The sequence below is a fragment of the Rhineura floridana genome, chromosome 2 (assembly GCF_030035675.1).
Source record: "Rhineura floridana isolate rRhiFlo1 chromosome 2, rRhiFlo1.hap2, whole genome shotgun sequence".
Taxonomy (NCBI): Eukaryota; Metazoa; Chordata; class Lepidosauria; order Squamata; family Rhineuridae; genus Rhineura; species Rhineura floridana.
This window is the reverse complement of record NC_084481.1, coordinates 157,705,093-157,732,239: the sequence shown is the minus strand read 5'-3', so window position 1 is coordinate 157,732,239 and position 27,147 is coordinate 157,705,093. Positions and strand designations below refer to the sequence as shown.

Sequence of the window (27,147 nt, the reverse complement as noted above, 5' to 3'; positions counted from 1 at the left end):
GAAGCATGTACTCACCTTGAACTCCTTGAGGGAAAGGAGTGATATAAATGTAAATAAATAAATAAAATGCTGCAGAATACATCTGCAAAAAAACCCCCCAAACCAAAATAAACCCAGCAGTCTGGAAGGGCCCTGAGAGATATTGACTTGCATGGAATTACTCTGTGAGCTTCATGGATTAACAGGGAACTTAACCCAGGTCTGACTAGCTCAAACCAATTCTACTGACTACACCATTCTCAATTATATATAATATAATGTTGCAATTATAGCAACACTGTTGTCCTGTAGACATAGCACAAACATAACTACCTATGGCAGAGGAGAATTTCATCATATATTTTAGAAAAATTATATACTGCTTGCTTGTAATAAAACCTTTGTAATAAAGCATTGCAATTATCAATAAAAGAAGTTAAAAACAGTTATTTAAAAATATTCAAAAACTAATTAAAATCAACAAAAACAGATTAAAACACATGTAACTTCTACATGTCTGGATAGGCTTGCCTAACCCAAAATGTTTTAATCATTCCTACCTGTACATAATTAAATCATTGCTACCATTTCAGAGCTGTTGGTGGTTCCATGGAAATGTTACATATAATTTGGCCCTACCTCCTTTCTCTTTTCCTCAAATACAGTGGAAATACATTGCTCCCCCCCCCCGATGATGGGAAAGTATGGAGTAGCTCACATCTTGGCAAACTTCTGTTTACACTGGCCTCCAGAAGAAGAGAGAGGTCAGTTGTACAAGCAGCCAAAACAGGCAGCTATAGCTCAAGAGCATTTTCCATGTTTTAAAAAAGCAGGGGGTGGGGAGAAAAAGTTGTTACTGTACATAGTAAGACTTTGTATGTGCTGGCATTGGCACAGGAACTAGGATTATTCTGAGGACAAAGCAAAATAACCCCAATGTACATAACTCTGAACTTCTTGAAGGAAAGTTGAGATGCAAAGCACAGCAAATAGTCACATTTTAAACTATACACTTTTGGGAGAACAGTTTTTTATATTTGCTAAAAAAATTAAATACTGTTGATTGCATTTTTTAAAATATACTGTTTTGGAAAGATGATGGGCAACTCTTAAAATAAGCCAGACATTTTAATGATTATTCTGTATTGCTTTTATAGGATTTTGTGCTATTGAACTTGTACATTGTTGTACACTACAGTGATATTTTATATGAGTGGCAGTCTATAAATACTTTTATAAATAAACCAACCCAAAAAACTTTGAGGTTTGGCCAGGATTTTTGGCGCTAATATTTATTTTATTAAATTTGTATCCCATCTTTGTTCAGTCATGGAATCTAAGGTCATAATTATTTCCTTAGATTTGTGTTAGCTAATTCTGAGATCCTCTGTATCTTATTAAATGAAAGCCACCCAAGTTTATTTGTTATTTTATTAAAACAATGCATTATAACATTCTCAAGTCACAGGCAAAAATGTTGCATAGGTCTCCAGTACTTTATAGAGATCCTAATTGCATCTATTCCATAATAAGCCCAAGATTAGGATGTGTTTTATTGTAATTTGATACACACATCTCTCTCTTTAAAACTATGTTTAAAATTGCTATCATAGATGGAGAATAATACAGCTCAGTCTATGGATAGAGTATCTGGTGACACCATTTTAAACATTTTTCACATTGCAGGTCTGCTGCTAATAACACAGCATCTAAAACCTGGGACAGATTTGAAGACAGAAAAGTTCTACATTGTCTAGTAAAATAGTAGATTTCTGGTTTCCATCTCCCTCCTCACTGTGAGCACAGCATTGTAGAAAGTGTACCTTTTTGGTGTAGAACTTATTCAATTGTGTCTCCTGGCCATTCCTCCTCCAGAGACAAAGCACTTTAGTTTTGGGACAGTATGTCATGTTGATGAGTTTCTCATACCACCAGCGTTCATACACTGTGCCAATGTTACTCCTCAGCACAATACAGTCATCACATACCTGAAGACAAAAATATTCTTAGATAGGAATCATACAACCCAACTAATTGAAATAGTTTTGTTAATGTTTAATCTAGCTTCTACCTCCATGAAGAAGATGTCCCCTGTTGTATCTGTCCCAGCATGTACAACAAATGTTTGTTTCTTTATATGTCTACTTCCACTGGGTCGGAGTTGGAACTCCCTGCCATTCTAAATAGAAGGAACAATCCTATTAAAAACCTTCCACTTTAATCTTTACTTCAGCTCTAGCAAGTTAGATCTCATCCACGTCTGTATTCTGCTGACAGAAAAATGCCAAGTATTTTTCAGTACTAGGGAGGAGTATTTCATTGCTACAATATAACTCTCCACCCAAAGTTTTAAGAATCAGAGGAGAATTGCTTTCATTCCTTATGTTACCTATCAGAGAAGCCATCACCACTTAATATACAGGGCTGCTAAACATAATGTCACATATACTTAACTCTTTCCCATTATTATACAGCCACAAAAGTGACTGTATACTACAGCCAGCATGGATTTTTCACATTCCGCAATATTCACTTGAAAAGACCCCCCATGACATTCTAGTGTTTCCCTAAGCTCATTCAAAACAAAACTTTACAAAACATATAGTCTTGAACTCAGAAACACTTTCTTAGCAACCCTCTAAATTTTAATGGTGATACACAAAGTAAGAGAGAATCGAGAGTTCAAAGTGTAAAAAGGGGGGGGGGGAACCCAGACCCTTTCTGGAATTTTTTCTGTCAGAGTTCTCATGATTTATTGAAATTGAAAATCAGCCATTTTCACAGAGTACCTGTGATCCTATTACTTGCCCTTGCCCTTCATTTTCTGCAGTTTATAAGTTTAAAAAATGCCTGGCTGATTTTTAATTAATTTAAGAAATTTAGCATTGAAGTCAATGATAAGGCCGAACATGCTAGGTAAGAACTAACTGTCAGTGTTCTAAAAGCCAGCCTCACAGCTGCTGGGCTTGGCTAATCAGGAGCCACACCCACACCAGGCACTGATTTCACTTTAGACAGTCCTGGCTTCCCCCAAAGAATCCTGGGAAGTGTAGTCTGTGAAGGGTGTTGAGAGGAGATTCCTATTCCCCTGAGAGAGCTCCAGTGGCCAGAGCTGCTTAACAGACAGCCAATCTGACTGACACTCTGTGAGTGAAACAGGGGAACTCCCAGCAGCTCTCAGCACCATTCACTAACTACACTTCCCAGGATTCTTTGGGAGAAGCCATGACCGCCTAAAGTGAAATAAAAGTCTGGTGTGAATGTGCCCAGGGACAGGTTTGGTTTAAATTTGGGTGGGAGGCTATATGTGCCTGCTGTAGAATAAAAAGGTGGGGAAAACACTGAAAAACAATACTGTTCACAATGTTTTCCTTTTGGAAAAGGGCTTCCCCTCTGCCCAGTGTCCACCCACCCTCCCACCCAATCTCTTCCCCTCCCACTCCCTTTCTTGACCCTCCCCCCGGTCAGTTTCACCTATCCTAAGCATGTTTGCACAGGGGTAAATCCCAGTGAACTCAATAAGCATGCATATGATCAAACGTGCCATCCTCCTCCCTTTCCCCTCCTGCCTGCTCCCATCCCCCTCCTCCCCTCTGCCCTTCCTCCCCTAACCCCTGCCCTTCCTCCTCCTCCCCTCCCCATCCCCTGTGATCAGTTTCACCTATCCTACTGAACTCAATAAGCATGCAAATAATCAATCTATTCTCAGCAAACCTGCACAGGATCCCATTTCTTACCTTTACAAAGGTAAGTATTTGCATTACAAAGCAGAGAAATTCACTAATAGGCAAAAAATACCCCTTGTGGTTTAAGAACAGCCAACAAATATTTCTATCAAACTTTAAAAAGAGGCACATTACCAAATTCTTCCAAATGGATTGGACTGTGAAAGACCATCCCAAATGGTGTTTGCATTTTTACAAATGTGTAGATGTAAAATTAGAGGGTGCGGCCACAAAGAAACAGTGACACTAATTCTTCCTAGAGGACCACCTACTTGTGTGAATGGAAAACAATGGATTTGCAGCTACCATCGAGCATGAAGTTTGGACAATGTCTGTGATGGAAGGGCTAGGTTCCACCCTTTTCTGGCACTGGCCAATCCTGACATTGGAATGTTGAGAAGAGGGACAGTGGAAAAATACTGTTTTGTCAGTTAAGCAGGGGAGATGAGATTGGGGTTGTGATGAAATTAGTTAGATGATAGTTAACATCAGTTTAGGTTGGGGTTAAAGGTAGAAAAGGGAATAGGCAGGAATGAAAAGTGTTATGAGATGCTAGGAAATGGGAAAGGTTAAAAAAGGAAACATTGAGAGAGAGGATTCAAGGAAAGGTTGAATCTGTAGCAGTGTAATATCATGCTTATGTGCCAGCTAATACATGCTTATCCTAAACAAGTCCTTCCTTTAAAATAAAAGTTTTCCTCTTTGCTTTACCATATTGTCTGGATCTTGTTAATGCAGGGGTTTAACAAGTTTTAAAAATAATACTGGGGCCCATATAGACTTGGTCATGTACATAAAGACGTATTGGGACATACACTCTTAACATTTATATTACTGCTGCTATTTTGGGCAGTCATCTCATGGGCTGTCAGTAACCTAGGAGAGGTTACAAAAGGCAGGTGAGAAGGAACAGCTAGGTTCAGTGAGGGGGAGAATATAACTAGGGAAGTGGACCTGGTTGCACTCAATTGGGACTTGGAAAAGGGCTATCACAATGTCTTTCCCCAGTCTGTTAAGGAGATCCCTATTTCCCTAACAGAACTACAATTCCCAGAGTTCCCTGGCAAGAGGAATTGATTGTTAAATCACTCTGTATCCTAAAGCTCACAGGATTTTGGGGGGGAAGCCAAGTAGTATAACAGTGCTTTAAACGTATGGTGTGGATGTGGCCTGAATCTCTGTTATACAAGATACTGCTGAATGAATCCACACCATCCAAAGGCACCATCTATAGTCAGGTCTGGTTCCCACCACCCCTTGCCATAAAAGAGTATGTGCAGAAGGCAATACAACATCACAATAAGTTTATTGTAGGCCTATACAGAAAATTGTACAAAAGAAGCAAAATGCATCCCATAGCTATGAACTAATTTCTATTTGCAATATTTTAATCTTGTACACAGTCTATTAAATACATTCTGTTTTTAGCAATAAACAATGCCATCTGAACCACAGCCGTTCCTCTCCCATCAAAAGAACAGAGATATAGCAATTTTTAAAAACTTACTATATTGGCAATTTTGTCAAGTATTTCATTTATTTCTTGACTATGCACTAGGCCAATGTGAGATTTTCCCATCAAGCGGCGCACTTTCTTCCTAATATCATTCTTGTTCACCTACATGGCAAAATAAAATATTTTGTTACTGACATCTCCTTAGCTACTGACAAAGGTACTTGCATAGATTTATATCTGAATATATGGACAGAAACTGATTTGCTGTGTCCCAAAAAGTATACTATAGAAAAAGGCCAATCAAGACAAGACACTGTATAACAACTGCAGATGTCGAATAACTGGGAAGTAGGAAAAGAGACATTTGGTCTTACCGTAAAATCGGTCTTCTCTGTGCATGTAAAATATGGTATCAGGTGGGTAGCTAGCTCCACCTAGTGGCTGAAGGCAAAAGAGCATTGTTGAATTTTTGCAGGCACTTCCTGGTCTGGTTCTGTTCTTGCCTCAATTCTCCATGACAAGCTAATAAACGAGGAAAATGGATAGGAAGAACACACTAATAGAAGAAGACAACAGTACTCATATACTCTCTGCTAAAGGTTTATTTGTGCTTGCAATGGCAGCCCAGCCCTCCTATGGAGTGGCCCTGATATCATCCTTTGACATGCACAGAGAAGACTGATTTCACAGTAAGACCAAATGTCTCTTCTCTTGTGCATGTAAAAGATGATATCAGGTGGGACATACCAAAGCTGACCTATGTAGGGTGGGAATATCGCTGGGCTGCAAAAACTCTAGTGAGAGGACGTGCTGTAGAACTCTCCTCCCAAAATCTGCCTCAGCTGATGCGTATACATCTATCTTGTAATGTTTAATGAACGTATTAGGAGTGGCCCATGTAGCTGCCCTACAGATCTCTATTAGAGGGGCATTGCGGGAAAACGCTGCTGATGTGGCTGCTGCTCTCATGGAGTGAGCCACTATACCAGCTGGCCGGGTCAGTCTTAGAGAGGCAGTCTTAGAGAGGAGGCTGCTGCTGCTCAGATCGAGAGTGCACTGGTCTCGTGGATCCTTTGGAGACCTTGATCCATTTTGCGCTCCATGGCATCTTTCAGATGAGCATCTGAGTCCTTTGGGTTCAAAGATGGATTCAGCAAATTCACAATGGGAGCATCTATCAGCGGGACCTTCAGCTGGTCCATGATGCGTTGCTCAAGCGTATAATATTTGTTGGCAATCAAGACTGACTTCTTGCATTGTAATGGAATGTTGACCTCTGACTTCAGTACTTTGGGAAGTAAGGAAGGGAGCTTCAGGACTCTAGACTTGGGTTTCGGGTCTGGACACACCGCTGAAACCCTAGAAGTTGAAGGGGTAGGAGAATCCTCTGTGGAAGTTAACATCAGGGCTTCCATCGTCTTACACAGGAGGGGGAGGAAGTGCGACTCCTGGAAAATTCTAGTGGTTGTAATCTCTTCCGATCCAGAATCCCCACTCCATTCCTCTTCATCCAAGATAATCAAGTAAGTGTCCGTGTCAAGAGGAGCATCTTCTGGAGATTGAAAGTGCCTGCCCTGGGCCGTGGCATAAGGATCCAGAGATGCTCTGTTCCTTGGTGGAAGCGCATTATTATCTGGGTGGCCTATAGAGGGGCCCTGCATCTCCTGTCTTCTAGGAGGTGCCTGAGTGGGCAAGGGAGCTGAAGCTTCCTGTGGTAGGGCCTGCGAATGGGCTGATGATGCAGATAGACCTCTAGCCAGATCCATTAAGAGAGAGTCCCTGAGTTGTTCCTTTAACTGCTGAAGAGATTGAGCTGAAATCTGTAACTGAATGGGCTGAGTTTGAGCACCAGAAAATTGCAGCCTTTGCCCCCCCCCCCGCCGCCTCTTGGGTCTGTTGAAGAAGTTCCTGGTCCCTCCAAAAAACCTGTGAAGGGTTCAGGGGAAGAACTGGTAGAAAAAAATGGAGCCCAAGGAGGGGTGAGGTAGATTACTTTCTTCATCAGATAGCGGCTCTTGGTCTCTCTGTGTTCTGCAGATGGCGCTGTGCAAGGCATTTCCTGCTGATCCTGACTGCTGATCAGGGCCATGCCTGTCTGTTCTGGTGGTTTTGCTGGAAACAGGCACCCTGCCTTCCAGAGCCACCCTGCCCGCCATAGTCTGTGCCTCAGACACCTCATGCCTTATGGTAGAGGAGCGGGCCATCGCTGCCCCTGACTGTGCCAGCATAGGATATGAAGGAACTGGGTCCTGGAGGGGTAAAGGCTCCAACGCTGTATCTGTTGCTGGTGGGGAGAGAACCAGTTTCATCCTGTTAGAGGGGTTTTCTGATTTGCAGGTTGCTTTCCCCATGGGTGCAACACGCTGTGGGGCTTACAGGGACAAAAGGGCCTCAGAGGTAGTTCCAAGGAGACATGGGGGGTGGTGGTGGAGAACACTGTCACGTTGAGCGAAACGCGCCACTGCCCTGCTTGAGTCCCAGCCCATTGGGAGGTCTAATGCCATCTCTACGCGTGGCATCTGCCCACCCCTGCACTAGTTTGGTGGCAGGGAAGGAGAATCTGAGGGCTGACGCGACCGTGGGGCCTTCCCATTGCGCATCTCTTTGATGGATGGGCAGGGAGAGGCCAGTCGCAGTCAGAAGGCCTCTAAGGCTGCAGTGCAATCTAGGCAACACCGCCACTTGCGGGGAGGCTGCCCGAAAGAGAAGGTGGCTGCCGCTGCCATTACCACTCTGAGGAGCTGAAGGAGGCTGTGAGGCTGGGGAGGAGGCCAAAAAAGCTGCTGGTGACTGAGAGGAGGGGCACCCCCTTCATGGAAGAGCCACACCACAGGACTCTGGGAGGAAAACAATGAAAACCTTTTTTTCCTTTTTTCTTTTTAACTGGGGAAAGAAAACTAGGAACAATACAAAGTCAACAAAGAAAAACACCAATATAGCAAAGAACAACACTAACAGAACAAACAATACAGGCCTGAAACCAAGGGGCAGAGAGGACCCAACCGAGCTTGGTGAAGGCAAAAGAGAACTGAGGCAAGAACAGGACCAGACCAGGAAGTGCCTGCAAAAATTCAACAGTGCTCTTTTGCCTTCAACCGCTAGGTGGAGCTAGCTACCCACCTGATATCATCTTTTACATGCACAGGAGAAGCTCAAATATATCCAATTGAACTAAAAATCATGCATAAATGTATGACATTTCATTATTTCAGCAATTAATATGGGACTGCTCTAGTATATTAGGGGTTAAAAACAGAGATTTTACTTACCAAGAATTTCTGTTTGATGTTGGCAGTGGAGGACATTCTATGATCGGGATGATGCCTCCCACTGGATTGATAGGCAGGGTCCAGAATCCTTTGCGTCCTCTCCAGGAGGAGGAGTCATACCACCCTCCAGTTCAACTAACAGAGCAAGAACAACTCCTCAATCCCACATCAATAACTATAGCTAGTTATAAGAGCCAACTGCCCCTGTAAAAGCTTTCTCATATATGTATTACAGGGCATTTTCCAAGAGAAAAACCCTTTTGAATCCTCAAGAGAAAACTCCAGAGGAATTCCTATTTATTTATTCACAGACTGTGGCCCTCTAGAGGAGCCAACAGGGTTGTCTGCTGTTGCCTTGGAAACACTCCCCTGAGCCTGTAAGTATTGGGGAAGAGAGACAGCTCATCAAAGAGAAACAATCTGATTCCAACATGACATATGACCATTCTGGAGTCAGGAAAATACACACATCACAGCCCCACTCCTTGACCAACACCTCTGATATATCAGGACTGGAGAGAACACAAGGAAGAGGAAAGACTGCCACCTGTAGTGGGTTCAGACTGTATTTATCACAAACTTGACTGATTAGCACCCTTTGCTCCAGCAGACTCTGGGTAAAGGGAGCTAACATCAGCCAACAAGACAGAAACAAAGGAAACTGTTGAAAGCAAATGCATTATCAACACCAACCATCTTCTGAGCAGGTTCCACAATGACAGAAGAACTCCAGGAATAGCCTATAGGGGGAGGAAGGACAGCTCACAGAACTGCCACTTGAGAAACATCTGTAGTATCTGTGTTTCTTACTTACCTCTCCTATGATGCTTAGACAATTAGACAAGATTCATGTCTGTGCTTAGAACTGTGACCTTGTGTGCGCCCAGCCCTAGATTTATTAGGGATGTCAGCCACCCTCAGGGAGCCCTGCAACTTCACAAAATCACCCTCTGAGTGGAAAGGCACAGTCTCTGTTTGAAAAGAGCCAGTGGTAGCCCCACACTGTGAACATTGGAAGAGGGGGAAACATCCACAAAAAAGTCCCCCTCCTTGTCACAAACATGCTGACACAACTGCTGGCTGGAGAAGCCATAACTAAGAAAGGTTCTCCTGGTACTCCAATAACACTATAAAAGTTGGGAATTCACTGAGGCACACTCCTCTCAGACAGCAATGAGGGAACATGCCTCAACACCCTCTGACAACTGACAACCTACTGAGCTGGAATGTTAGCAGGCAGGCAGCACTATAAAGCCAGTACTAGGGGTGAAAGGGGGAAACACAGGCAAATCCGCTTGGAACCAGAGTGGTGAGGTAGTCACTGGTCTCCTAATAAGGCTACTGTGAATGGCAGTACCCCCAATCAAACGGCCACAACAGCTGAGAGTATTCCCAACAGAAATAGCTGCAACTGCTCAAAACAAAATGGCGCTCCCCCCTTTTTCATGGTGTGTTCTCATAGAATCATTGAATAGAATCATAGAGTTGGAAGGGGCCTATAAGGCCATCGAGTCCAACCCCCTGCTCAACACAGGTATCCAAGTTAAAGCACACCCAGCAGGTGGCTGTCCAGCTGCCTCTTGAAGGCCTCCAGTGTTGGAGAGCCCACAACGTCCCTAGATCACTGGTTTTATTGTCGTAGTGCTCTAACAGTTAGGATGTTTTTCCTGATGTTCAGTTGAAATCTGGCTTCCTGTAACTTTAGCCCATTATTCCATGTCTTGCATTCTGGGACGATTGAGATCCTGGTCCTCCTGTGTGTGGCAACCTTTCAGGTACTTGAACAGTGCTATATATCTCCCCTCAGTCTTCTCTTCTCAAGGCTAAACGTGTCCTGTTCTTTCAGCCTCTTCTCATAGGGCTTTGTTTCTAGTTACCTGATCATCCTCGGTGCCCTCCTCTGAACCCATTCCAGTTTGTCTGCATCCTTCTTAAAGTGTGGAGACCAGAACTGGACACAGAACAAAAGATGAGGCCTAACCAGTGCTGAATAGAGGGGAACTAATACTTCAGGCGATTTGGAAATTATACTTCTGTTAATGCAGCCTAAAATAGCATTTGCCTTTTTTGCAGCCACATCACATTTTTGGCTCATATTCAGCTTGTGATCAATTACAATGCCAAGATCCTTCTTGCATGTAGCATTGCTGAGCCAAGTCTCCCCCATCTTATAACTGTGCATTTGGTTTCTTTTTCCTAGATGTAGAACTTTGCACTTATCCCTGTTAAATGTCATTCTGCTGTTTTCAGTCCAATGCTCCAAACTATCAAGATCCCTTTGAATTTCATTTCTGTCTTCCAAGGTATTAACCATCCGTCCCAATTTTGTATCATCTGCAAATCTGATAAGCATTCCCTGCATCTCCTCATCCAAGTCATTAATAAAAATGTTGAAGAGCACTGGACCCAGGACTGAGCCCTGTGGTACCCCATTCATTACCTCCTCCCAGTTTGAGAAGGAACCATTGATAAGCAATCTTTGAGTATGATTCTGTAGCCAACTGTGGATCCGCCTGATAGTTGTTCCATCCAGCCCACATTTAGCTTTGCTGAAGTTGAGATATTTTATGTCCACAGCATTCCCACAGTCTACCAGGGGGGTTGCCCAATAAAAATTTTAGATAAGATAAGTCTGGAAGGATGTGTGCTTGATAAATCCATGTTGGCTTCTAGTAATCACTGCATTGTTTTCGCCTCATCTCAAAAAGGATATTATAGAGTTGGAAAAGGTTCAGAAGAGGGCAACCAGAATGATCAAGGGGATGGAGCGACTCCCTTACGAGGAAAGGTTGCAACATTTGGGGCTTTTTAGTTTAGAGAAAAGGCGGGTCAGAGGAGACATGATAGAATTGTATAAAATTATGCATGGCATTGAGAAAGTGGATAGAGAAAAGTTTTTCTCCCTCTCTCATAATACTAGAACTCGTGGACATTCAAAGAAGCTGAATGTTGGAAGATTCAGGACAGACAAAAGGAAGTACTTCTTTACTCAGCGCATAGTTAAACTATGGAATTTGCTCCCACAAGATGCAGTAATGGCCACCAGCTTGGACGGCTTTAAAAGAAGATTAGACAAATTCATGGAGGACAGGGCTATCAGTGTCTACTAGCCGTGATGGCTGTGCTCTGCCACCCTAGTCAGAGGCAGCATGCTTCTGAAAACCAGTTGCCGGAAGCCTCAGGAGGGGAGAGTGTTCTTGCACTCGGGTCCTGCTTGCGGGCTTCCCCCAGGCACCTGGTTGGCCACTGTGAGAACAGGATGCTGGACTAGATGGGCCACTGGCCTGATCCAGCAGGCTCTTCTTATGTTCTTATGTTCTTAATGTGCTTACAGACACTGACCGCTTTATAATCTGCTCCAGAATTTTCCCAGTGATCGGTGTCAGGGTGACTGGTCTGTAGTTCCCAGGTTTCTCTTTTTTGAAGATAGGGACATTAGCCCTCCTCCAGTCATCTGGCACTTCACCCATCCTCCACGATTTCGCAAAGACAATAGACATTGGTTCCAAGAGCTCTTCAGCCAGTTCCTTCAATACTCTAGGATGCAGTTCATTGGGCCCTGCAGATCTGAACTTGTTCAAAGCGATTAGGTATTCCTTGACCATTTGTCTATCAGTCTCAAACTGCAATCCTGCCCCTTCAACTTCATGTTTGCCAGGAGGGTCATAGACTCTCTTTTGGGAGAAGACGAAGCCAAACTAGGAATTGAGCACTTCTGTCATTTTGACATCCTCATTGAGTAGCTGTCCCACCGTATCTTTTCTCTGACTTTTACTATGGATGTACCTGAAGAAAGCTTTTCTGTTGCTTTTGGCATCTCTCACTATTCTCAGTTCATTCTCAGCTTTAGCCTTCCTGACGCCATCCCTGCAATTCCATGCTACCTGTCTGTACTTTTCCTTTGTGGTCTGGCTTTCCTTCCACTTCCTGTATGTGTCCTTTTTTGTTTTCAGGTCATCTCTAAGCTTTCTGTGAAGCCACACTGGCTTCTTCTGCTGGCTTCTCCCTTTTCTGCTTGATGGAGTTGTTTGCCATTGTGCGCCTTTAGAATTTTCTCTTTTAGAAACTCCCACCCATCTTGGACTCCTTTTCTCATTAGGGCCGCTTGCCACAGAACCTTATTTACCAATGTTCTGAGTTTATTAAAATCGGCTTTCCTGAAGTCCAGGGTACGTGTATGACTACTCTCAGTGTTTGCTTCCTTTAAAATCAAGAACGCTAGCGCAGCATGGTCACTTTCCCCCAGAGTTCTGTAACTGCCACTTCATCCACCAAGTCATCTCTATGGGATAGAATCAAGTCAAGCATAACTGATAATCTAGTTGCTTCCTCCACTTTCTGTAGGAGAAAGTTATCTCCAACACAAGTCAGGAATTTCTTGGAGGGGCTGTGTTTTGACAGAATTTCCTCAAAACATTGGCAATTTGTTTCATCCTCGTCTTCTCCTTGATTGGGTGGTCGGTAGTAGACTCTAACTATCATGTTCCTTTTATTCTTTGCCCCATTAATTTTAATCCAGATACTCTCAGTGGAACTACCAAGCTCATCCTCCTGTATTTCTATGCAGAGATATATATATTTTTAATATATAGCATGATTCCACCTCCCTTTCTATTTGTTCTGCTCTTTTTGAACAAGTTATATCCTTCAATTGCGATATTCCAGTCATGTGAGTCATCCCACCAAGTTTCAGTTATACCTATCAAATCATATTTACTCTCCTGTATTAAGAGTTCAAGGTTCGTCCTGCTTGTTTCCCATACTCTGGGTATTAGTATACAGACATCGAAGACCATGCGATTTATGGCCTGGCTTCCTTCCTACATTTTTATGAAGACTATTACTGGGCCCCATTAGAGCCATTCCCTCTGTTCCTCTTACTGTGCACAAGCCTTTGTTAGTCGTTACTGCCAAGTCTCCTTCCCCTTTAGGATTCAGTTTAAAGCTCTCCTGATGAATTTCTCCATGCTGTGGCCAAACACATTCTTCTCAGTTCTTGTGTGGTGCAGTCCATCACTTGCCAGCAGTCCATTTCCAGGACGAGTAGCCCATGGTCCCAGAATTCAAATCTTGCACATTGGCACCACCTTCATAGCCAGTCATTCACGTGAAGTATTTTTCTTTCCCTTTCCATTCTAAGCACTGGAAGGTTGGATGAGAAAACTATCTAGGCCCCAAAGTTTTGAGTTTCCTTCCCACAGCTTCAAACTCTGATGTGACTTCCTCATAACTCCACTTGGCAGTATCATTCATTCCCACATGGATGAGAAGAAAGGGATATCTGTCAGTTATGAGCAATGGCAACCTTTCCGTCACATCTCCAATCCATCCTTCAGGGAAGCAGCACACCTGATGAGTCCATGGATCGTCTCGGCATACTTGGGTTTCAATCCCATGCAGTAGGGAGTCTCCCACCACTACTACTCTTTTCTTCTTGTTGTGGGGCGTGGTTTCATTGCCACTGTTTGACTGAGCTTCAGCTTCTCACTCACTATCATGTGGGGTCTCCTGTAATTCTTCCCCTGCAGACTGTCCTCTACTCTCATTATCAAGTGCCTGGAAACTGTTCAGTAGTTCCACCAATGAAGGGTGTCTTCTCGCTCTTCTGCTCCTAACTGTCACCCTTTTCCACGGAGTTTCCTCCACTTTGTTGTTGCTCTCCACAACAGTCTCCTCTTCTGCTTCAACATGCTGCTGTTCTTCTATCTCCTATATTTCTCTTTGCTGTTGTTATTCCAGCATTCTATCTAAGAACTCCTTATCTTTTCTTACACACTTCAGTATGGCCACCCACACACTGTCCCAGGCCCCTCACTTTTTCTTCCAACACTTTTTGCATGTGTATGCCATGTTGTTCTCAGGCAAGAAAACAGACATTGCATGCACTTTGCAGGTCACCACCACTGTCCTTCCCATCCATAGTCTCTACAGCCTTTTATTTATTTATTTCTACTTGTATTGGAATGGCCTGGTGCTTTGTTCTGTCCTCCTTCAGGGTATATAGGAGAGTCCCACTCAACTGCCTTTAAGTCGTGTGCTTAATAGAAAGACAGCCAAAACCTCCCAGGGTACTACTGAATGGAATGGCCAAAGCTGCCCAGGGAAACAGTGCTCCCACTTAAAAAATAGCCCCCAAAGCCAAATGGGCAAGCCCCAAACACGGTCTCAGCTGCTGAAGAAATGAAGGAATGAAGGAGAGAGCAGTCCTGCAGTCACAGAAACTGCTCACAGCAATCAAAGACTGGCCAAAGAAGCACTAGGTGAACTCCAGCAGCCGCCACAGACCCTGCAGGGTACTCACGATCAAATCTCCTCACAGCAGTCAGGCTGAAGAAGCACAGGCCAGACTCTAGCAGCCGCCATGGATCCCGCAGGTCATCAAGTCTCTGTTCCCAAGTTCCCAAGCCCACGAGACCAAAATCGCAAAGTTAAAGAAGAAAAATATCAACAAGGAAGGGAGAAACAAACTTCCCCCAAAATCCCTTTCTTGTGTGAAGCCATGCAAACACAGAAATGAGACAAAAAATAACAAGGAAGGGACAGAATAAAAAACATTCACATCAATGGGAAAAAAGGAGAGGAACAAACTCACAAGGCAAAGGAATTTAAGGAGATAACTGAGGGTTATTTAGCAATCTAAAGGACCCCAACTGTCAGTGACCACAGGCACGGTCGGACTGGGGGGTGGTACGACTCCTCCCCTTGGAGAGGACACAAAGGATTCTGGACCCTGCCTGTCAATCCAGTGGGAGGCGTCATCCCTAACACAGCATGTCCTCCACTGTGAACAGGCTCAATATATACTTCTCACCCTTCATCTTCCTTCCACACCCTGTCCTCAACACGTCTTCAAACAGCTCTGGAGGAGGCAAAGATATAAGCGAACAGAGGTGCACTCAGTTCTCAATGTGCCTTCTCCAGGAGGAAGTTGGGAGGAGAAAGCAGGAAGAACAAGCTTCACACAAATGACATGAGCAATCTTTTTCTGTTGGTATTTTTTTTGTTTTCTACCCAGAGAGGAAAAGAGAGGTCAGAGCACATTAATAAGAGGTTACCTTGCCTTTTTTGATATCCCTCCCTTTGCCCACATATCCTCTATCCATCCCAAAATCTAGTAGCACTAAAGAAAATACCTTCCTGGATGTGCTGCTTATAGCATTTAAGGAGAGAAAGCTTGACTCTTTATAGCCTATTTCAAATGGCTCACTGGTTTTACTAGTTGCTCACCAGCATATATGTTATTCTGAAAATAAGGGAAGTTCACCTGGTATCTACCTTGTTATCTTTTCAGCACAAGCAAATGTTTTTTATTCTCTTAGGCCTTTTAAACTATTTTAATGCCACCTTTGATTACTGTTTTAACACTGTAATGATTGAGTTCTGATGTTCTATTTTAATGTTTTTACATGCATTTCTGTAAATTGACCCAGAATATTTTGTTGAAGGACAGTACACAAATGCAGCAAAATATAAGTACAGGCAATGGTCTTATGGCAACTTTCACAAGTCTTACAAAAATGTGCAAAATTAATCTAAAATATGAAAAAGTGGCACCTTCAACATAAGCATGAAGGCTATCATATTGTGAAGCAGCGTAGCCAATAAGCGGTCTTCATCGTCTTCTAAACGCTTCCGGTCATGTTCTCCTAGAGAAAAATACCTACAGGAAGAAACATACATCAACTTGAGTCTATAATGGACTTTCATCTACTAACAGCAAAGAAAGGATGAAAAATGCTATACCCTTCTCCATCTGTTATCTTTTTTCGTAATTGCCTTAAATTCAATCACAAAATTACCAGAAATTAAACTTAACTTTGTCAAGTCATGTTTCATTTTATAGGCCCTACATTAAAAAATAAGCAAAGGTGCAAGAGATCATATTAAGAGACAGAATTATGATATATAGAAAATTAAATTTAGAGTTAAATAAAATAAACATATTTAAAGTTTATTTGGAAAACATAAACTAGTAAAAAATCCCTTAGTGTACATAAAATATAAAACACTCATTTCAACAAATTTACTCAGAATAAAATCACATCCTGAATTCTCAGAAATGAGTTAAACTCTAGCTGAAATAATGCAGAGAGAGATAAAATTGTGGAGAATTTATAATTTACCTGTCAATCATCTCTTGAGGCCCCTGGTCCATTCCCATTCCTTCTCTTTCTAACATCACAGCATCTAGAAAAGCATCTTCCCAGAACTGCATCTGGTCCCACAGAGTTGAGCGCTCTTTGCCTAGACAGCATACAATAAATTAATCCAGAGCCCAAATATTTTTGCAACATAGAACATGAAAAACTCTTTCTTCCACAAGATGTGTCAAGCAATCACATAAATAATTTTAAAAAGATCAACATAGCAAAACCAGTTTTGATAAAACATAAATAAGATCAAAACAAGCCAGGTGATGCAAGATGTTTCTCTCTCCTGATGTTGTTGTTATGTGCCTTCAAGTCAATTACGACTTATGGTGACCCTATGAATCAGCGACCTCCAGCAGCATCTGTTATAAACCACCCTGTTCAAATCTTGCAAGTTCAGGTCTGTGGCTTCCTTCATGGAATCAATCTATCTCTTGTTTGGTCTTCCTATTCTTCTACTCCCTTCTGTTTTTCCCAGCATTATTGTATTTTCTAGTGAATCATGTTTTCTCGTTATGTGTCCAAAGTATGATAAACCTCAGTCTCTCTCCTAATCCACTGCATATATTGCAAACATTTGTGCCATCTCACAAGCTACAGCTAGCTCTCCTACAGCAGTACACCAACTTCCTTTCATTCTCTGTGATTGTTTTCCTGTTAGTATTCAACAAATGAAGATGATACAGAACAGAGGAACAAGAAAAGAACACTGGAGCATACAGAAATACATGTGAGAAATCTTTTTAACACACACAGAAAAACAGAAAGAATTATTACTCATAGAGAAGGTTTCCATGGCAGCATCCTCTAACTGGTCCCAGACAGATCCTTTATCCCTCCCTTATAGTTCCAAGCAAGCAGCAACATGGCAGCAAAGAAGAGAAATGAAACATATGACAACACTAAGAAACTTCTCTGGATTAATGAGACTCAGGAGAAAAACATCCAGTGAAAAATATGCCATATACACATTGCAAGGTGCGGTCACAAAAGAGAGGCTATGGCTCTCCAAATACATTAACATCTTCTAACCTTTAGCTTACTGTGTTATGATACGACTCCACTTCTCAATATGGCATTTTTAAATATACACTAGATTTGACAAGTATATGTGCTGAATATGCTGAATCTACAAACACTAATTCTTCAGAGAGCCTCATTCTCAGTTTCCTTATAATCTGCTTGGTCAGATTAAAGACCAGGGGGCAGGGAAGAGCCAGATTGGGACCACGCCAAGGGTAAGAGTGGCTTTAACCCAAGGGAACCTCCAGCCCACTGGTTGGATCATGTGATACACAGGGCCTGCCCATTTAGCCCACTGGCCTGTCCATCCCCAAACTCCCCTTCTTGTTGGCCACATTTTCCTTGATGCTGAGCTATAATCTTTGATCAGATAACTCAGCAGCAGCAGGGGGTGGGATTCCTACCACACAGCACAGAAACACAGTGAGCTCCTTCTTCTCCACTCCTAAGCTGGAATCTTAATAAACTGTGCAATGTTGGGGGGCAGAAGCTTGTGGGGAGGGAAGGTTAAAGCCTCCCTTCCTCACAATCACCTCCTCCCACCCCCATATTGCTCACTTGATCACTGATAACAGCTCAGGAGTGGGGAAGAGGGTGCTTGCTAAGTATCTGTGATGTGGCTGGAAAGGGACCCTCTTTTACAATGCACACCATAGAAGTCAAGCGATCTACACAGAGAGGTCTCTGTGTTTGTTTTGCCTGTGCCTGCTGCTGACATTTGGCCCCTGGATAGTTGGCTGGGAGGTAATGTAGTCCTTAGGTTTAAAAATGTTTCTGCAGCCCACATTGCAGTCCCAACTGAAATTCCCCTGCCTGTTATTTGTGATAGCAGAAACAGCATCAAGGGGAGTTTTCTACACTGCAAACAGCAGGACATGGGGGAGCATTCTGATAGGGACCATGGTGGAGGGGAAAAAGGAAATGTCCTCCCGGCACACACATCACAGTCCTGTTCCAGACAGTGTCCCCACTCATGCTGGCTATCTATTTAAAATAATCAATTGTGCAACTGTAAACTAAACAACAAATGTCATGTCTAGTTTGGTTCTCATATAAACAAGTATGGTAGCGATTAAGGCAGTCAAACCACCGATGAGGGTGGGATGGGGAGAGGATTAATATGTGTGGACTATTCCTTTGAATACTGTAACATTTGTGAGCAAGTAATGACATTACTGATTATCGCTTTGTATAAAATATTTTGAAGAAAACTGTGAGCTTTCAGCTCATGACTCATCTATTGTGTGTCAGAGAATTCAAATGAACAAAAAACTCATTCCATGGTGGCTTCACTTGAGTAGCTCGGATTTTTTTTCTAATTCCATCTTTTATTTCCTTTTGGTGAGAAAATACTATAAAGAAGATGGGAACATAAATGCTATTTCAAAGAAATCTCTATGCTTTGAACAAATTTGCTCCAAACAAAATAAAAACTAACAGTTACCCAAAAGACCCTCATAGAGATAAACGCGTAGGCTTGCATCTTCTGGAGCTCTCCCAGGACTGCTGCATTTAGCGTCTTTCATTGTCTGCTTCAAGTGATGAGATTTACCCTTAAAAAAAAAGGCAGTTTAATCAGGCACGTTTTATTGCTCCTTATGTATTCAACTACCAAGGTGATTCTGCAACAAGATAATTCAGAGGGTAAAAAATCAACACCAGAAAAAGAACTTCAGCCACTTGCCATAATAAGACATTCAAAGTCTTTAAGGCATTCAAGGTCTTTAAGAGGCTTATCACTTTGGGCCAATTCATACTTACAAGGCAAATATACTTGCCACATGTATAATGAAGTTTGTAGTGTATGCGCGCGTACGCGCGCACACACACACGCACACGGACATGTAAGTTGGATTGCCAACACTGGTCCAGCATTGCGGTATTTCTTCACCAGAGACTGACCGTTTCCAACACAACCTCCTTCAATAAGATAATGGGTCTATTACTCTAATCATAACCACCAACAGAATTCCTAAAGAAAAACAAAGCATGTTCTTACAAAGATAGAGCTAGTTGCTGAATTTGTCTCAATTTCACTGTCTGATACAGTGCCTCGTGATCCTGTCAGATTTCCACCACTTTCTCCACAAAGGCCATCACCAGTATTGCTGCTCAGATCACTATCTGCTCCTAACGTTTCTCCAGAGCTGTTGCTCACCTGAAGAAGAAAACAAACTGTTTACATTGCCTGTCTACTATCCAATATTAGCAGATACTGTGAAGACAAAAATTTATTCAGGATGTCACTCCAATGTAAACTAGATCTTGAGAATTCTTTTACCCCAACCGAAAGTATAGGGGCAAATCTCTACTAAGCCAGGTTACAGAGAGATCCTTCAGAGCAAATCCTAGAATGCAAACAGACCGTTTGCAGGACAAAGTGTTTAATTTTAAAAGTGTTTAATGCTGCTTTTTTCAGGCCTACAATAACTAAAAATAAAAGGCTGCAGTTTTTCAACTGACATTAGGAAGCAGTCAGATTCACAACATTTTAGAAAAAGAGTACTAATAAATGTACCATTGGTCTCACCTGAAAGGTGATTTTCATGGGAGGTATCCCATCACAGCGGGTTGTAGCTCCACCTATTGTGCGAAGGCAAGAATGTTTTTGAAGTCAAGACTAGGGGCATCTGGTCCCTCCCACTCTCCAGTTCATTCGCGGCGAGTCTAAAGAGAAATATCTAAAATACAATGACTAGGCCAAGAGGCCTGCCAGCAGGAAAATAATATAATGATAACATTCATAATAACATGACTCCCCATAGTGAAATAACAGAACTAGCAGTCTTGACTTCACTACAAAATTTAAATATAATAGCGTAACAGGAATATATAACACATGAAAAATAAAAAATATCTAGTAATCCTCCAACTGGGAGGGTCGTGATGGGATACCTCCCATGAAAATCACCTTTCAGGTGAGACCAATGGTACATTTTCCATGGGAGGTATACCATCACAGCGGGATGTACCAAAGCAGCCCATACAGGGAGGGACCACCCACATGCTAATCCTCATTAAGAACCTGTTGCAACACTCGTCTGCCAAAAGAAGCGTCAGCAGAGGCATAGCGATCAATTTTATAATGCCTTATAAACGAGTGTGGGGTGGACCAGACTGCAGCCCTGCAAATATCAGCAACAGGAGCATTAGTAGCGAAAGCAGCTGAAGTGGCAGCTGACCTAGTAGAATGAGCTGTTATACTAGCTGGAACTGGCAACTTAAGGGACTCATAGGCTAAGGTAATACATGCCCTTAACCAACGGGATAAGGTAGAATTGGATACTTTATGCCCCATAGACCTTGGATGAAAGGATACAAACAGAGACTCAGTTCGTCGTATATCCTAGACAGGTAGGTCTTGAGAGCCCTCCGGACATCCAACGAATGCCAAGCCTTCTCGAGAGGATGGGTAGGATTCGGGCAAAAGGAAGGCAAAACAATGTCCTGGTTGCAATGGAACACTGAATCAACCTTGGGACGGAAGGAAGGATCAGTCTTCAGTACAACAGAGTCCTTATGGAAGACGCAGAGATGGCGAGCGGAAGACAATGCGCCCAACTCCGAAACTCGTCTGGCAGATGTGATTGCGATCAGGAACAAGACCTTGAAGGACAGTATACGAAGAGGCACAGTCCTGATGGGTTCAAACGGAGGACGTTGCAAAGCCTGCAGAACCTTCGGCAAACTCCATGAGGGAAACCGATGGACAGCAGCCGAAGAGCGTAGGGCGACTCCCCTCAAAAAGCGTTTGATGAACGGATGTGAGGCGATAGTCGCACCGGAAGACGAAACTGATAGAATAGACAACAAAGTCGAGGCATGTCGACATAAGGTGTTGGGTCTAAGTCCCATCATGAATCCGTTATGGAGAAATTGTAGCACCTGTTGCATGGTGGCCTGGGATGGATCGTGGTGGTGAGACTGGCACCACTTGGAGAAAGCCACCCAAGTATGTTGATAAATCCGAGTGATAGATGGTCTTCTTGAGGCCAAGATAATATCAATAACAGCGTCAGACAGGCCAGCCGACCTCAAATGTCCCCGTTCAAACGCCACGCTGTTAAGTTGAGCCAAGTGGGGTCCTGGTGCCATACTGGACCCTGTGATAGAAGGTCTGGCCTGACCGGGATTGTCCAAGGATCCATTACTGACATTGCAAGAAGGTCCGAGAACCATGGTCGGCGTGGCCAAAATGGTGCTATCAGGACCAGCTGTGCCCTCTCGCGTCGCACCTTCCTCAAGGTTTTGGCTAACATTGGTATTGGAGGGAAGGCGTACAAAAGACCTTGTGGCCACGGTGTTGATAGTGCATCCACTGCTTCCGCTGTTGTGTCGAGGTATCGGGCAAAATACCTGGGAAGCTGGCAATTGCGACTGGAGGCAAACAGTTCGATTGAGAATGCACCGAACCGACTCTGAAGACGATGGAAAATGGCTGGATGAAGTTTCCATTCTCCCGGAAAAACCTGTTGTCTGCTGAGCCAGTCTGCTGTCACATTCCAAATCCCTCTGAGATGTTCTGCTTCAGGGATTGTAGACGTTGTTCTGCCCAGACAAAGATGAGGGAGGCTAGGTCCTGCAGAGGACGAGACCTGGTACCCCCCTGTCTGTTCAAATGTGATTTTACACACGTGTTGTCCGTTCGAATGAGAACATGGTCCAAAGGGAACAGAGACTGAAAATGAAGTAGAGCTAAATGGACAGCCTTTAGCTCCAGCCAGTTGATGCTTTGAGTCTGCTCTGTGGTGGACCAAACCCCCTGAACGTACTGGGAGTTGCAGTGGGCTCCCCAGCCGATAAGACTGGCATCTGTGGTTACAACAGTTCTGTGGGGTTCTCTGAACGGCGTGCCCTTGGAGAGGTGTTGGGCCCTCGTCCACCAGTGGAATGAGAGGCGCAGCGCAGGGCTCAAGTGAACTTTGCGATGGTTGGAGCTGGCAATGTCGTGTTGAAAGGGCAACAGAGTCCATTGAAGTTGCCGAGTGTGGGCTCGAGCCCATGGCACGATATGGATTGTAGAGATGAACATTCCGAGTGCCCTGGCTAGGAGCATGACGTCTGCGGATGTTTGTTGCATCAGGGACCTTGCGATGCTTATGATGGCAGTGATACGATCTGGAGCCAGGAATACCATTGCCTGCAGGATGTCCAACATTGCCCCTAGATGTAGTAGGCGTTAGGTTGGTTGGAGATGGCTTTTTTCGAAGTTGACAAGCCAGCCGTAGGCCTGCAAGACATTGAGGGTGATCGTTAAATGATGATGAGCCAGCTCTTCAGACTTTGCCCGAATTAACAGATCATCCAGATATGGGTAGAGATGAACCCCTTGGATCCGGAGATAAGCCACTAGAATGAGTAGCACTTTGGTGAACACCCTTGGAGCAGAGGAGAGGCCAAATGGCATCGCTCTATATTGAAAGTGCTGGTGGCCAAAGGCAAACCGAAGAAACTTTCTGTGGGCTATGCAAATGGGCACATGGAGATACGCTTCCTTAAGGTCGATAGAGGCCAGGAAGTCTCCTTCATGCAGACTCTCCGTAATGGAGTGGAGGGATTCCATTTTGAATCTGCGGTATGTTACAAAACGGTTGACAAACTTGAGGTCCAATACCGCCCTCCATGACAAATCTTGTTTTGGCACAGCAAATAGGAGGGAGTACACCCCTTCCGACCTCTCAGTTGTGGGGACTGGCTCTATTGCCGCTATGTCCAAGAGGTGGTGTATAGCTGTCTGCATGATGCTGTGCCTGTCTGGTGCCCTTGGGCAAGGTGACGGATGGAATCTGTCTGGTGGGGTTGCCCAAAACTCTATGGCATAGCCATAACTGAAAAGCTCCCTGATCCAGGAGACCGTAGAGAGGCGCAGCCAACGGTCTCCAAAATTAAGTAATCTGCCACCTACGGGAAGTGTGTTAATACTGCTTGCGTTGGCGAGGACCTCCCCTATATGAGGACGATGAGTTGCCCCTGCACCCTTGGTACTGACCTCTGGCCTGGAAACGCCAGTTCCAGGAGCCCCTGAAGGAATTGGGGTCATAGGATCTGAAGTCGTGGCCTCGTCCTCCTGGCCGCGTTCCTCGAAAGGGCTGGTTAGTGCGGAAGGAAGGAAATCGCCTGAAAGGCCTGTGGTCGGTGTTCTTGACAGTGGCCAGAACCGGTTTGTGGGCGTCTTTGGGATCAACCAGCGCTGCCTTTAGAGCTTCCTCGCCGAAGAGTAAAGATCCAGAGTAAGGAGCCCTGGACAGATTCATTCTGGCCGCGGAGTCAGCTTGCCAGTGGCGAAGCCAGAGGGTCCGTCGAGCAACTATCTGAGCCGTCATGGCTCGTGCCCCCAATTGAGTGGCATCCAAGGTGGCATCGGCCACAAAAGCTGCTGTCTTACGCAACTTTATCAGTGACCTTCTGAGGGCGACAGGATCGGGGTTAGTGTCCTCTAGAAGATCATCCAGCCACATCATAGCTGCTCTGGAGAAAACGGAGGCTGAAGCGGAGGCACGCATGGAGAGGGCAGTGGCCTCATGATTTTTGCGGAGGGCGAAGTCTAGTCGTCGCTCAGTAGTGTCCTTTAGCTGGGATTCCCCTTCCCTGGGCAAAAGAGATCGTGAAACTAGGCTAGCGATTGGTTCGTCTATGCCAGGGACGGCTAACTTGGTGGCAAAGTCCGGAGCTAAGGCGTAAAGCCTGTCAGCCAGGTTCTTGAAGCGGCAAGATTAGAATGGGTGAGCCCATTCTTCAGAGGCCAATTTGGCAATGGGGTCCGGCACCGGGATGTAGTGCTCAGTAGGTGCAAGGGATTTGAGGACCTTGGCCCCTCTGATAGCTGGGGCGGAAGATGTTGAAAGTTGGAGACCAAGGGTATTAACTACCCTGCGTGCCAGGGGCTGATAGTCTGAGGCATTAAACAAGCGATAAGATGTGTCCTCCTCATGATCTGAATAGTCGCTCCAGTCATCTCCTTCAACGTGGTCAGTGAAGGTTGACTCCTCCCCATACGAGGCTTCGTCAATACATCTGCCTCTGGCTACATCAAAGGGATTTGGGGAACAGGAAGGGTGTGCTTCATGGCAAGCACGTTGGTCCATGTTGAATTGAGGTATGGCAGGGACTTGTGGTGGTGACTGCATTTGGGTGAAAAATGCCAGCATGCCTTGAAGTTGGGAAAGGAAATCAGGGGACAGCTGCAGCCCAGTTGTGGCAGATGTTTGTGCCTGAGTAGCTATTGGAGCCGATGTTTGGGGCAGTAACATGGAGGGAGGCTGGTTAGGCGAAGTCTGAGTAGGAAAGCCAGCAAAATCGTCCTCGTCAGAGGAAGCAGCAGGTGAATGGCATATATCGCTTATGTGTTCCTGAGCTGCTGTGGTGGTGGTCGGCACAGAGGCATAGCGTGGACGCTTTGGTTTGCTATGGCTGGAAAGATGTTTTGTCTTAGCCAGTGCTTTAGTACGCTTAGCCTTAGTTGCCTTAGAATGTTGCGGCTTGGCTGTTTGAGACATGCCTGGCTGTTCTGCCATCTTATTGGCTGTTTGGGACATGCCTGGCTGTTCTGCCATCTTATATTAACTTGGGTGCAGTACACGGCCACAGAGGGGGCAGGATGCACTGTGGTATCAGCGTTAGTATAATATAGGCTGTATTTCAGGCTTGGTACACGGCCACAGAGGGGGCAGGATGTACAGTATATATTTCAGACTGAGTACACGGCCACAGAGGGGGCAGGATGCACTATGTTGGCGTTAATATAACGCTGTATGCTAGAATTCAGGCTTGGTACACGGCCACAGATGGAGCAGGATGTACAGTGTATAATCCAGGTTTAGTACACGGCCACAGAGGGGGCAGGATGCACTATTGCTGTTCAGGTCATCAAATGATATTAGGACCACAGCCTTAATGATACAGCCACAGTCACAGCCTTAATAATACAGTCTCAGGCAAAATAGTTATGGATTTGTGTGTAAGGAGCCTGTCTACAACACACATACAGGGGTAACAAAAAGGGCGGGGGAAAAACGGGAGCAATCAAAATGGCGCCTGTAAAAAGAGCGGGAAAATTAAGTCAAAAAATGGCGGAGAAGACGGGGCAATGGAGAGACTGCCCAGCACAGACTCGCAGGAGCAGCCGCGGGGCCGATAGCCGCACTAGCGGCTCTGAAAGAGCAAAAAACCCCAGGAAGGGTAAATCAGCAGGGACAGGCAGCCGTTGCCGCCGACTGCAGAGCTCTCCGCGGCGGAAATCAAAGCCGTGGCGTGCGGCTGAGGAAAAATTCACTCTGATGAGGGAGCCGCAGCCACAGGCTCTCGTCGTCGGCAATACCCAGGTAGGTTAAAATCAGGTGGCGAGGAAAGGCAAGGAGCCGCAGCCGCAAGCTCCCGCCTGAAAGAGAATCGCAACCGCGGTCTCTCCAACGGCGCAGCTAAAAACGGGTGGCGAGGAAAGGCAGGGAGCCGCAGCTGCAAGCTCCCGTCGGAGAGAGAGAGCCGCAGCTGCGGTCTCTCCAACAACGCCACAGGACGCAGCTCGAGGTAGCCTAGCCCAGAAAAGCCGCTACAGGGCCTCGGAGAAAAACTGGGAAAACGGCCAAAGCCGAAGAGACCCGCAGCCACAGTCGCTATAGGAACCGACAGACAAACAACGGGGAAATAAACTACCCAGGTAAATAAATGCACTGAAAAAAGCAGTGAAAATCAAAACAGGGGGAGAGAGGGACTTGGGAGACAAACAAGTACACTACCTCCACACCCTGTCAGACAAATACACAACAAAGACAAAAAAACTTAGCTACGCTATAGGATCTCAATCTTGTTCGTACGAAGGCAAGAATGAACTGGAGAGTGGGAGGGGCCTGACGCCCCTAGTCTTGACTTCAAAAACATTCTTGCCTTCGCACGATAGGTGGTGCTACAACCCGCTGTGATGGTATACCTCCCATGGAAAATGTCTATTCTTTGGCCCAACAGGGCAATTTAAGGTAACTGTAATCACAACCATATCCATCACTTTCCAACAACTATTTGCCTCTCTCTTTAGCCCAGTTCATATGTCAAACAGTACAGTCCTCATATGATCACCTGCTTATTTACTTACCCACCTACAAGAACATGTAAAGCTGCTGGTGGGCTTGTAGGTTAACAAAACCTGCATGGAAGCGCCAATTATATGAACCAGAATTTTGAATGGGAATTGCACAGGCAGCCCCTGCCATTCAGGCAGTTGAAATTGCTCAGAAAAGGGCAGCTGCAAATGACTAAAAGGTAAGGGCACAGGTACAGCTTCCATATGGAAGATGCAGGTTTATTCAATTGGCTCCCCAGAGATTCCTACTGGGCTGTGTACCTTCCAATGGTCTTGAAAACGTCCATGGTTAGTTTTCTTATTTTTCTTGTAAAAAACATCAACAAACTAACAACGTGAAAGTTTGTTCTCAAAACAAAGTTATGATATCACAATTTAACAATATAAACACAAACAAAATATATAAGCACAGATTACAAAGCTGTAGAAATGGACAGGGTACCCATACCTACCAGAGTAGTATATTTAC

At 44.5% G+C, this 27,147-nt stretch overlaps 1 protein-coding gene across 26 annotated transcripts in view; it reads right to left on the bottom strand.

Annotated features, from left to right (window-relative positions):
* MADD (MAP kinase activating death domain) overlaps nucleotides 1–27,147 on the bottom strand; it is a 155,043-nt gene that overhangs the window by 38,687 nt on the left and 89,209 nt on the right. For 16 of the 26 annotated variants that reach the window (XR_009760684.1, XM_061610973.1, XM_061610969.1 and 13 more), the window contains 8 exons: nucleotides 19,602–19,760; nucleotides 19,047–19,155; nucleotides 17,357–17,419; nucleotides 16,553–16,673; nucleotides 15,984–16,089; nucleotides 5,212–5,322; nucleotides 2,051–2,158; nucleotides 1,803–1,967 (listed from right to left, as the gene is read on the bottom strand). Coding sequence is in view for 25 of the 26 variants with exons in the window: in XM_061610973.1 (XP_061466957.1) it covers nucleotides 1,803–1,967; nucleotides 2,051–2,158; nucleotides 5,212–5,322; nucleotides 15,984–16,089; nucleotides 16,553–16,673; nucleotides 17,357–17,419; nucleotides 19,047–19,155; nucleotides 19,602–19,760 (942 nt within the window). In the remaining variant the exon portion in view is untranslated. Of the gene's footprint in view, nucleotides 1–1,802; nucleotides 1,968–2,050; nucleotides 2,159–5,211; nucleotides 5,323–8,481; nucleotides 8,565–15,983; nucleotides 16,090–16,552; nucleotides 16,674–17,356; nucleotides 17,420–19,046; nucleotides 19,156–19,601; nucleotides 19,761–27,147 lie in introns of those variants that run through there. The other 10 variants (XM_061610979.1, XM_061610980.1, XM_061610976.1 and 7 more) reach the window with 2 other exon arrangements.